At 31.6% G+C, this 10,527-nt stretch overlaps 3 protein-coding genes across 5 annotated transcripts in view; 1 reads left to right on the top strand and 2 right to left on the bottom strand.

The window, feature by feature from the left end:
• The window catches only part of LOC108741916 (clathrin interactor 1), a 13,969-nt gene extending 7,510 nt beyond the window's left edge, over window positions 1-6,459 (bottom strand). Inside the window, exons 1-4 of one of the 2 annotated variants that reach the window (XM_025976852.1) lie at window positions 6,287-6,336; window positions 5,945-6,146; window positions 5,616-5,886; window positions 4,413-5,357 (exon numbers count right to left, since the gene is read on the bottom strand). In XM_025976852.1, coding sequence (XP_025832637.1) covers window positions 4,413-5,357; window positions 5,616-5,886; window positions 5,945-6,146; window positions 6,287-6,336 — 1,468 coding nt within the window. Of the gene's footprint in view, window positions 1-4,412; window positions 5,358-5,615; window positions 5,887-5,944; window positions 6,147-6,286 lie in introns of both variants that reach the window. The other variant, XM_025976851.1, reaches the window with a different exon arrangement.
• LOC108732470 (beta-1,4-galactosyltransferase 7) lies at window positions 7-2,573 on the bottom strand. Its single transcript, XM_025976858.1, has 4 exons — window positions 2,237-2,573; window positions 1,755-2,181; window positions 1,209-1,355; window positions 7-463 (listed from the first exon to the last, which is right to left on the bottom strand). Exons 1-4 carry the CDS (start codon window positions 2,349-2,351, stop codon window positions 214-216), a joined length of 939 nt encoding a protein of 312 aa, XP_025832643.1. The 5' UTR covers window positions 2,352-2,573; the 3' UTR covers window positions 7-213.
• Window positions 6,460-6,878: 419 nt separating the features above from the next.
• LOC108741920 (nicotinamide/nicotinic acid mononucleotide adenylyltransferase 1) lies at window positions 6,879-10,521 on the top strand. Of its 2 annotated transcripts, none has more exons than XM_018476895.2 (7): window positions 6,879-6,985; window positions 7,045-7,152; window positions 7,205-7,428; window positions 7,489-7,665; window positions 7,718-7,819; window positions 7,882-8,036; window positions 9,169-10,521. In XM_018476895.2, the coding sequence occupies exons 2-7, from the start codon at window positions 7,077-7,079 to the stop codon at window positions 9,176-9,178; spliced, it is 744 nt and encodes a 247-aa protein (XP_018332397.1). In that variant the 5' UTR covers window positions 6,879-6,985; window positions 7,045-7,076; the 3' UTR covers window positions 9,179-10,521. The 2 variants fall into 2 exon arrangements, with proteins under 2 accessions (XP_018332397.1, XP_018332396.1); XM_018476894.1 differs by lacking the exon at window positions 9,169-10,521 and adding an exon at window positions 8,173-9,162.
• Window positions 10,522-10,527: the final 6 nt, after the last annotated feature.

Below are 10,527 nucleotides of genomic sequence, written 5' to 3' on the forward strand. Positions count from 1 at the left end.
CATATTTTAATTACAGTTTAACAAGTGACAATAAATAGTGTTTTTTCTTAAAGCCAGCAAACAAAAATAATTTACTATTTATATATATATAACAAAAACAGCAATTTTATTTTATTATATCATTTAACAAGTTCAGAATAAGTACATGTACCTAATAACCGTAGAAAAAGTCTGTATCCTCCTAAATTATGAAATTGACTATATGCTTATAAGTCACGTTTTTTTATTGAGACTACTTTTAGTTGTGTTGCTGCAATCACACCATGGAGTTACAGTTCTGTTACACTTCAATTCAATATTTACAACAGTTACTGGGTAATCATCTAGTGTTAACTTATGGACATTAGTAATTTTATATTTCACATCATGTAAACCAGTTTGTCTATCTCTCCTTCTTGTGACATTTCGTTGATTGTAGCACTTAATGGTATCTCTTTTCCTATAAGTTTTGTTATGCGTATGTCTACAAAACAGAATATTTTTCATTGCAAGCTGTTTCTAAATTTTATTAAATAAAAATAGAAAATCAAAAAATTTCTCCACTAGGATCTGACAGATGAGTTCAAATAGCAATCTAACAGTCAATATTGGTAATATAATACTTGCAACTTTGTAATGCGACATAAACAGGGCAAAGAGGTAGAGATATTAAAAGTTATGTAACCAAACTCATCAATTTAATTAAGAAATCTACTTTAAAAACTGAATTTTTACGACAGCTGGGTATAATTTTTTCATTAAACATGTTTATTAAAGTGAGAATATTATATATAAAAGAAATTATGAGTGCTGACAGCACAGGGCGAAGTAGTATTACGTAGTTAGTATCAGCAATTTCTTATGCTAAAATGTATCATGTGTTGCATACCTATTTAGAAGCAATTCCTTTAAATTTATTTTTTCAAACAATTTTTAAGACAAAGAAAGTGATTAAACAAATTGCTCACGAAAGTGAATTTCGACCACTCGAAGCAATGGTGTTAAGAGTTTCCAGCTCACAGTGACTGATGGCGGGGTAGAACTTGTATATATAAAAAAAAGTTTCTTATACCTACTATGTTCTGCAAAGGGAGTGTGCAATTTCCTTACAATATCTTACTTTGTGGCAGCAGTTTTAAAATTACTAAAAGTATTATACTTGAATGACCCCGAGGTCAACAAGGTTTGTAATAAAAGTATAATGTACAGTTTAAAAATATTTCAAATACCTAAAGGTATTACTTGTCCCGGTAGTAATATTAACAGGTCTTGTAACGTTCAAATTTGCATCCTTTAGTCTTACAAAAAATTCATCATCTTCTAAACCCCATCCCCAGTATTTGTTTGACATACCATTTACTAACTTGAATTGTTCTCTGTAAATAAAAACAATGATAATAAAACCAGTACTTAAAAACACTCCTTAGTAGTGATGCAATAGTTGTGGCTTTTATGATTACGGTTATTTAAAACAAATTGAAAAATAAACATTCTTCAAAATAAGGTTCAGTAATCTTTAAATAATAAATTATGTAAAACAAAAATAGAAATAAAATATAAAATAATGAGTAACATCAAAATTAAATGCAATAAGTGTATACTAAAATAATTAAAAAGTTAAAGGTTGATATTCAACATTTACAATAGTCAATCTTCTGTTTAGAAAACATAATATTTGTAAATTCGGCGGACTTCTTTTGGTGTTTGCAGAAGGAACCATATATCAGAAACCGTGAATTAACCATAACTGTAACTGCTACAACACTACTACTCACCTATTAACTAATAAAATTCCCCCTATAAAATTGTCATAGTGATACCTTGGGTGTAAATTGGGGGCTGAAACATGAAAGGGTTGAGTTGCTGGATAGGCATAACTTAGATTTGTATTTTTTGGCAGCAAGTCAACATCATGCATTGCTATATAGTCATAGTCTCCCATAGTATATAAGTAGCCCACGTTAATAAGTGAAGCTCTGTTAAATCTATAATTATCTACTTGATTTAAAATAAAAATACTGTATTGAATTCCTTGAGCATTTAAAAAATTTGTCATGTATGGCACAAATGTTAACAGCTCGTCAAATCTGTCTCTAAATGGAACTAATACTGCTAAATTATGGGATAAAAGCTTCCTATTTTTTAATTTTGGATAAGAATTGGGACAAAATGAGGTTTGTTGGTTTACACAAGCACAATTCTCTGAAACAAAAACATAAATGGCATAATTTTTATAGAAGTATATTCCAACACTTACCACTCGTGAGAACAATAAATGTTAACAACACAGTAACTAAAAACATCACAATAATTACGAATGATAAAAACTTTGTAAACGATAAAACGCACTTTCTACCACTATAAGTAATCATTTTACTTTGTTTTACTCTAACCTCAAATAGGTTGTTTTCGCCCTTATGTACTACAACCTATTAATTTATTATATACATTGATTGGAGCTTTTGATAAGAATCATAGCTTTATTAATTGCTGATTTAGTCCATGTAATTTATCCATTGTCTTTTGCGATTCATTATCAGCTGCCTGCACTCACTTCTCGGCACATAACAGGACAGAGATAATGTATAAGAGCATAGATAATTATAAGAGCATAGCTGTAGATAAGAGCTATAGACAAGGATAAGAGTATGAATCCATGGATTAGCATGATCATCTGACAATCATAGGAACATGCTAAGAGTCATAGATTGTAAAGCATATTCATATAGACCATAGATTAATACTAAAATGAGCATAGGCATATAATAATGGACATGCCTTAGACGTATGTCATTGTAATAATTTCTTGGTTCGAAAAGAATGAGGGAGATGGCGCAGGGTTTCGGATTAGTGCTATCTCTTTTCTGACACGGTTACACACTATTGTGAGAGAGATGGATATTGTCCGAAACTTCGTTCCATCTCTTTCTTTTGTTGTACCACAATTCTGACCGCTAAGGCATGTCCATTAGTAAACGTCGATGTTAACATCGTTCCATCTCTTTCTTTTGTTGTACCACAATTCTGACCGCTAAGGCATGTCCATTAGTAAACGTCGATGCTATTAGTAAACGTCGATGGACTTTACAACGAGTAATCATAGATAACAGAAAGAGCAAATTTATGCAACACACATTTTTGATGAGTATGTAGAATGGGTACATTGGGTATTTTCTTGCCGATTTAGATGGGATTTTCACCAAATTTAGAAATGGTAGTTCTGAAAACATATTGGTTGAGCTACAGATGGCGTTTACTGCGCCATTTGTAGTATTTTCTATATTGGTTGAGGTTTATATTTGCTAAATATAAATTTATGTAATCTTAAGGTGTACCTAAAAGGTTCTCAACACTTCACTTCAGAGTAATTTTATTAAAAACGTTTATGCATGCTGCAAAGCGTTTCCAAATTTTCGTTAAATATTTAGAGCACCCATAAGGTATTTGCAATAGGCCATGGGCAGATTGTATCATAATTATAATCATACAGGATTGGATGTTAATTACACACTACCCATCAATCTTTATTTGGAATGAAGGATATCGTGAGAACACCAGATTATCGCTTAGTCGAAATAGGCTACAATAAATTGATTAACGAAAAGGAGTGCTTCATCAAACTGAATATTAGTTAAATTGTTGCAATACCAATAACTAAAAATATTATTATGATTATATAACACACATTACGAGCATTCAAAACAATGAAGCTATCGTTTATTTCTATTCATTAAGTTAAATTAAATTATCACAATGAATAAATTGTTACAAGTATGTCTGCTGTGGGAGATCATTAACGCGGTATCTTTTCGCAGCTTTAATGCTGATAGCCGCAGAACCATAAATCATTTGGCGAAAAAGACGTTCGATTAAAGGAAATTACATACACATACACCTAAACAAGGCTGAGACAAAAGAAATTTACGGAAGGTCCTGGAATTAATCGAGAATATTTTACCTGTATAAATTGTCGTTAAAATTCTGTAGAAGATAGTCGATAAAAGACAAGTGTTTTAAATGCCAAACTCTACAGACCATGTGTTTGCAACCCTTGCCTTGGACTTATGTCTCTAATAGTCCATTTCCTTCCGAGGTGTGTATTCTACTTATTGACACATTCACTTCTCGTTTTGCACTTGTTTGGGCGGGAATTTAAATATGTTGGATGTGACGTACACACGATTGGGCTAGATTTTTACTAGCATGTGTGCGTCAAAATCATGAGGTACACGCACAAAAATTAATTTTATTTCCGTACGCAGTTCTTTCGTTCTCTCTCAAAAGGAAGGAAAATCGATCTTTCAGCGATGATATTATAAAAAACATTTAAACATTTTGCTTCCTTTGAAATTATTATATTAAAGGGAAAATGTTAATTGCAAATCGCCGATTTAAGAGAAAATAGTGAAAGTAAAATATTAAAGAATACAAACCTGAACCAAATTCATCCATTAGATTTAATGCAGTCGTGTTTGTAGGACTATGTAAACTAAGTGAACTGAACCCTGAAAGGTCGCCAAGAAGATCAGCATTGGATGATGAGTTTTGAGGATTTTGAACATTCGACAAAAGACCCGTCTGTTGTAAATGGTTGTTTGAATGAACAAAATTTGGCAGAGAGGCAGGTTGCACGGAACTAATTCCTGGTTGTGTCAATCCAGACGGTTGAATTACACCCCCTATTGATTGAGTAACACCCCCTATTGATTGAGTAACTCCAACAGGAGGGGGAATGAAACCAGTTGGATGTTGTACAAGACCTGGTTGTGGTTGATTTAAACTGATAGGTGTTTGAGTAAAGCCAGTAGCAGGGAGACCCGTCGTAGCGCTTTGTAAAAGATTCTGGTTATTAGGTGTTTGAGCACTATTTTGTGTGGTAAAAGAAGAAAAATCTGCAAAGTCGTCATTATTTTGTTTAATGGTTGTGTTCGATCCAAAAACTGATTCAAAATCTCCAAACTCAATCGATTTATTATTGGAATTTTCCTCTGCACGAGGATCAAAATCATCATTAAGAAGATTACTGCCTGCAATGTTTGTGCTAACTTTCTGACTTTCTTCTCTAGCAAAATCAGCTGCTGCTCCCAAGTCTACCTTTTTGATCGGTTTTGCAGTTTTTGTGGGGGTCTTCACAGCAGCAGGATTAATATTTATATTAACCCTTTTGTCTGGTGAAGTGGGACTTCCAATACTCTCAGTATCTTTATATTTACGATAATTCTGATTAGTTTCTGTATCACTATCTTCCCTCTCTGCCTCATAATCATCATCATAAGAACGATCTTTATACCGATATGTGCTGTTACCATTGCTCCAATCTCTATCCCGATCTCTTTCGCTGTATTCTTTGTTGTATGCTCTGTCATCCCATCTGTCACCTGCAATATTTTTAAAATGATAAGTTGAATTACATTTACTTGAATAATGCAATAGTTATCTAAAAGCACTGACTAATCAGCTACACTTAATAAACAATTAATTCTTTTAGAACAATAGAAATTCCAAAAACAATGTTTGAATTTAAAATTTCTATACAAGTAATAGTATGAACATTCATTAATTACTATAATAAAATGTGCGTTACAGTTAAGTCTAGTTGAATTTAATCAAATGATATATAACTAGGTATGACTTACTAAATTTCATGCCCATTGTGTCCGAGCTCATTCCAATAAACTTATCTTTGTTTTTCTTAGCTTTTTTGCGTTCTTCTCTTAATTTGTCATCATCTTGTATGAAATCAATCAATTCTCGAACTTTGTGGCGAATATTAATACCTTGATCTTTTCCCAAATCATCAATAGATGTATAATTTTCTAAAGATCTTAAGTCATAAATATGCTCTCTAGCTGAAGTAACTACCCTTTCAGAACCATTTTTAATTAGATAGTTCAGTAATAATAAAGCCTACAATAATGATACACATTAGTTTTATTGCTTGAGGTTTTAGAAAATTAATATTTACCTTGTATGACCTTCTCCAATGTTGCTTACTATCTTGTAACATTCTTTTCCATAGCATCGACATAACTTCTGGAAAATGTTCGTAAGTAAAGGTAGCGTGTGCAAGTTCTTGCATAATTTGACCAGTAGGGCCCCAAGGTTCATCATTTGTCGCCTCTCGTACTTTCGCTTCTATTTCAGTATAGTTCATAACAACATTTGTTCTAAAATAAAATTTTCACTGCATTTATATCCTAGGATTGAACTACTTATGATGTTAAGTAGAAAAAGAAACAAAAACATGAATTCGAAAGTCTAATCTGACATCTGGCAAAGTCTATATCAATGCCAGATTTTTACTTACACTTTATCAGCAATTTCACGTACTTTCCACATGCTAAATAAGTTTTCCATTTCGACTAAATTATAGTATTACAGTCAGTTGATGAAAAAGTAAAAATCAAAATTGACAAATTAAAAATTTAACTTCGAAATTTCAACGCTGACTTGGCTACGGAAAACCATTAGCCATTAGTACTCCATAGATAAGTTCATAAAGTTACTACTCCACAGAAATAGATAAAAGATAGGAATACAGGGTGTAACAAAAATGAGTGCAGAGTTTTTAGAGGATGTAAACTAATTGAAAATGCTTAACTAAGTTTTTCTTAATATGATTTATAAAATAAACTCCAGGAACTTAAACGATTAAAAATCTTTTGTGAATTTGAATATGTAAAGGAAATGTTTGTGAAATCTTATTTTTCGAGGAAAAACGATTAATAAATCTACCGTTTTTATTTTCACAAAAAGATCGATTGTGATTAAACTAAAGTTCATTGAAAAATTGCATTTATTTTCCATTTTTCGTTACAGAAGACGGTGGTGTACATTGGGTCTACAGCCACCACAATGAAAAACGTATCACAACCAAGCCTATAACCACCACATGACTACCACAGACTAATTGCCCATAGACAAGATCTAATATGGAGCCAATTTTCCTACAATTACCCTATAAAATAAATAAAAAATTAGCAATGTCTAAATGAAAAATCTTCAGGTAAAATTAGAGTGGTAAAAATATAATAAACGGTTTTTTAATATATTTTATTATTTCAGTGAACTTTGCAGTTAACCTATGCAGAAAAAAAATGCATTCCACAAAAGTGGTTTTATTAGCCTGTGGTAGTTTTAACCCCCCTACAAACATGCATCTACGAATGTTTGGTTTGTGGTTTTTCTTACGTTATGCTGTTTTTATTTTAAAATTACCTTGCAGAGATTGCCCGTGACCACTTGCATCGTTTAGGAAATTATGTAGTAATAGGTGGTTTAATATCACCAACTCACGATTCCTACGGTAAAAGCGGTCTAGAGTCGTCTACACATCGTTTGGAAATGTTAAGACTTGCTGTATTAACCTCAAACTGGGTGAAAGTATCAGACTGGGAATGTAGACAAGATAATTGGAGTCGAACTCGTCTGGTTCTTCAGCATCACCAGGTAAACATCAATTTGAAATTGTATTTCATAAAAAGTTGTTATGCTGTAATTGTTTTACAGAATACTCTGAATTCACTATTAAATTCAAACAATTTAAACAACATAAATGAAGATGATTTAAAGTGGATTCCTGAAAATATTAGAAAAGAATGCACTGGCCCTGTACAAGTTAAACTGTTATGTGGAGGAGATCTCCTGGAATCTTTTGCAGTTCCAAATCTTTGGCATGAAGAAGATGTAAGTTGTTTTAAGTATGAGAATTATTTTTACTATTTTATATTATAATTAGATTGCAGCAATTGTGGGCCAGCATGGCTTAGTTGTAATAACCAGGGAAAACAGTAATCCACTCAAATTCATTTATGAATCAGATTTGTTAACAAGATATATGGTAACATAATCTTTAATAAAATTTATTTAAGTAAGTAAGATTGCAATTATTTAATATTTTAGGCCAATATTATAATTGTGACAGAGTGGATAAGAAATGAAATTAGTTCCACTAGAATAAGAAGAGCTTTGAGAAGGTCTGAGTCTGTAAAATATTTAATTCCTGATATTGTGATCAATTACATTCATACTAATGGTTTGTACGGATCAAAAGCAGAGTAAGTTTTATTTTATGCTTTGTTGTATATAAACAAAAGAGAAATTTTGAAATGGGGAAAAATTACTAATAACACATTTAATTGTTCTAAATTAACGTTATTTCTTTTGCTGCACCTTTTGCTGGATAAAAAACAGGAAGTATATTGAGTTTCCACCATTACAACAGTCTACAATTTTTCTCACACCTTCACCCTCTGATGTTGTAATAGAATCTACAAGTCCAGTGAGTAATAGTTGTGCTGCTATTTGCGGTGCAGCACTCTTTAATCCTCAATCAATTAATAACAACAATAAAAATTTATCCATTGATACAGTGGATAATATTTTGAATAACAGTCTAAAAAGACCTGGTCAAGCAGTTAAAGTAATTACAGAGGAATCCGGTAAACATAAAGTGATAAGAAACAATATGGGAGAGGTATGTGATGTTAAAAAAAAGCAAATTTCAGCTTCTAAAAGTTGCACAGATTTTAATGTAAGCACAAAAGAACAAAATAAGGAACACTTACATGCCAGTGAGTCATACATGGACCTTAAGGCTTCCAAAAATTGCGATGAAAATTTGATAAAGTTCATTTTCACAAATCATGGTATTCAAGTCATAAGCGATTTCGAAACAATCGTTTAAAACAAAATTAAAATCGATATTTTATGTGCTTCCCTTTGCATATTCCTTTCTTATCTAATAAAGCTACTACTGAGAAAAAGAATGAAACAACTATTAAATTTAATTTGTAATGTAACGTTTTTATGCTTGAATAAGTGTAATTCTTTTGCTATTTCCGTTTTGTTTAATAAGAATTATGCATGTGAACCATATGTAGTTTCAAATTGTTTTGCATTTTAAACCCATGATCGGTTTCTCAAAGGCGCTGTTGATATGTATGCCCACAATAGATTAATTTCTGTCCATTATTATTTTATGTCATTATTAATTACAAAAAATGAGAGTTGAGGCTCATTAAAAATAGAGTAGGAATTGCTATTAGAAAAGCTGAGATTCAACTAAAATAAAAAAGAATGTAAATGTATATTCTTTGCACCACTATACTTTTTTTTAAGTCTTGTTGCATGTGAAATCTGATTTTTAGTCACTTTTACTATTATTATTGCATGTTATTCTCTTTTCAGGCATCTTTGAAACGTCCTGCATGTCTGTAGCTGTGATGTTGGTTTCTCTTTGCATAAAAGTGATGATGATACTTGTCTTAGCTGATGGGATGCTAAGTTAAAAAGTAGATGCAATTATCCAACAGTAGATAAATCGGATAGACTATAAAATACAGTAAATAACTTCTTTATTTATTATATTTCATTTCATCGGGACTTAAATTAGGTTTTTATGTTCCTTACAAATTAGTACTGCGTAGATGTATGTAGGTACATTTTTCAGTGAATGAGGTATGTCTGAAAAGTAACGACCTGGTGCTAGAAAATTCGTATACATAACTTCTTAAAGCATCAATAAATCGTTACTAATTACGCTAATCGTGATCAAAATTCAATTTTTTTTAAACACGTTTTTATTTTTTTTTTAGTAAATCTAATTTTGGCTAGTTTTTAAGTTTTTATTGATAAAATTCTATTTTTTTTATCCCGCGGGAACAGTACTTTTTTTTTAATTCTTTTCTGTACTCCTGAAAGTGTGTGTACAAAATTTCATGATAGGTTTAAGCCGTGGCTTTACTTGCATTGAGGTTTTAAATATGTATCAAAGATCATCGACGACCACATCAAACTAATCTTTTCTATCCCTCGCAAACAGTTTTCTTTGGATAAAAATTACCATGTATCCTTTTCTGTATCCCTGAAAATGTGTATTGAAAATTTCATGATAGGTTTTACCCGCGACTTCTCTCGCGTTAGTGTCCTAAATACGTGTCAAAGATCATCCACCCAACCCTTTCTTTCCCATTTATTTAACTGCTCTTAATTAATTTTTAAATCTTTTAGTACCTCTTCCCTTTTCCCTCCCATATCTATTTTGTCTTCCCATATTTAATATTCTGTTTCTCCTATATTCTTGTCTTATATTCCACTCTTGTAATTGCCCTATTTTCTCCTCATATTCAGTAGCCCTTTTAAATGTTTTTTCTAACATTTTACCACATTTTGTTTCCTTTCGGCAAAAAAAAGTTGTTTTTTGGTATTTGTTTAAATAATCGTGATTTAAACAATGGCCGACCGGGTTATCGGCTGGCAGCCTATCTATATCGGTCTTTCAAACAAAATTGCATATAAACAATTACTTCAAATAATTTTTCCCATTCACCAACCGGGTAATCAGTATGTCTCATGTTTGATTTGCTTATTTGAGTATTCATCACTTGCAGTTTTTGTACGTCATCCTTCAATAACCGACAGCTTGGTAAATTCTACATTTGACCCAATATATTGAGTCATTGCTTTCCAGACATACCTCATACAACTGCAGAACTATGTGATAACTCCAATGCGATTTTTAAATTATCATTTTTGATTTTAATATTA

The sequence above is a fragment of the Agrilus planipennis genome, unplaced genomic scaffold, assembly GCF_000699045.2.
Source record: "Agrilus planipennis isolate EAB-ADULT unplaced genomic scaffold, Apla_2.0 scaffold23, whole genome shotgun sequence".
NCBI lineage: Eukaryota > Metazoa > Arthropoda > Insecta > Coleoptera > Buprestidae > Agrilus > Agrilus planipennis.

Excerpts from the sequence above, each read along its gene's own strand:
- LOC108732470 (XM_025976858.1), bottom strand. The coding sequence starts at position 2,351 with ATGATTACTTATAGTGGTAGAAAGTGCGTTTTATCGTTTACAAAGTTT. Across the intron at positions 1,356-1,754 it reads GGAATTTTATTAGTTAATAG|AGAACAATTCAAGTTAGTAA; the intron begins GTGAGTAGTAGT and ends TTTTATTTACAG. Across the intron at positions 464-1,208 it reads GGGACAAGTAATACCTTTAG|ACATACGCATAACAAAACTT; the intron begins GTATTTGAAATA and ends TCTGTTTTGTAG.
- LOC108741920 (XM_018476894.1), top strand. The coding sequence starts at position 7,077 with ATGCATTCCACAAAAGTGGTTTTATTAGCCTGTGGTAGTTTTAACCCC. Across the intron at positions 7,666-7,717 it reads ATCTTTGGCATGAAGAAGAT|ATTGCAGCAATTGTGGGCCA; the intron begins GTAAGTTGTTTT and ends TATTATAATTAG. Across the intron at positions 8,037-8,172 it reads TTGTACGGATCAAAAGCAGA|GAAGTATATTGAGTTTCCAC; the intron begins GTAAGTTTTATT and ends GATAAAAAACAG.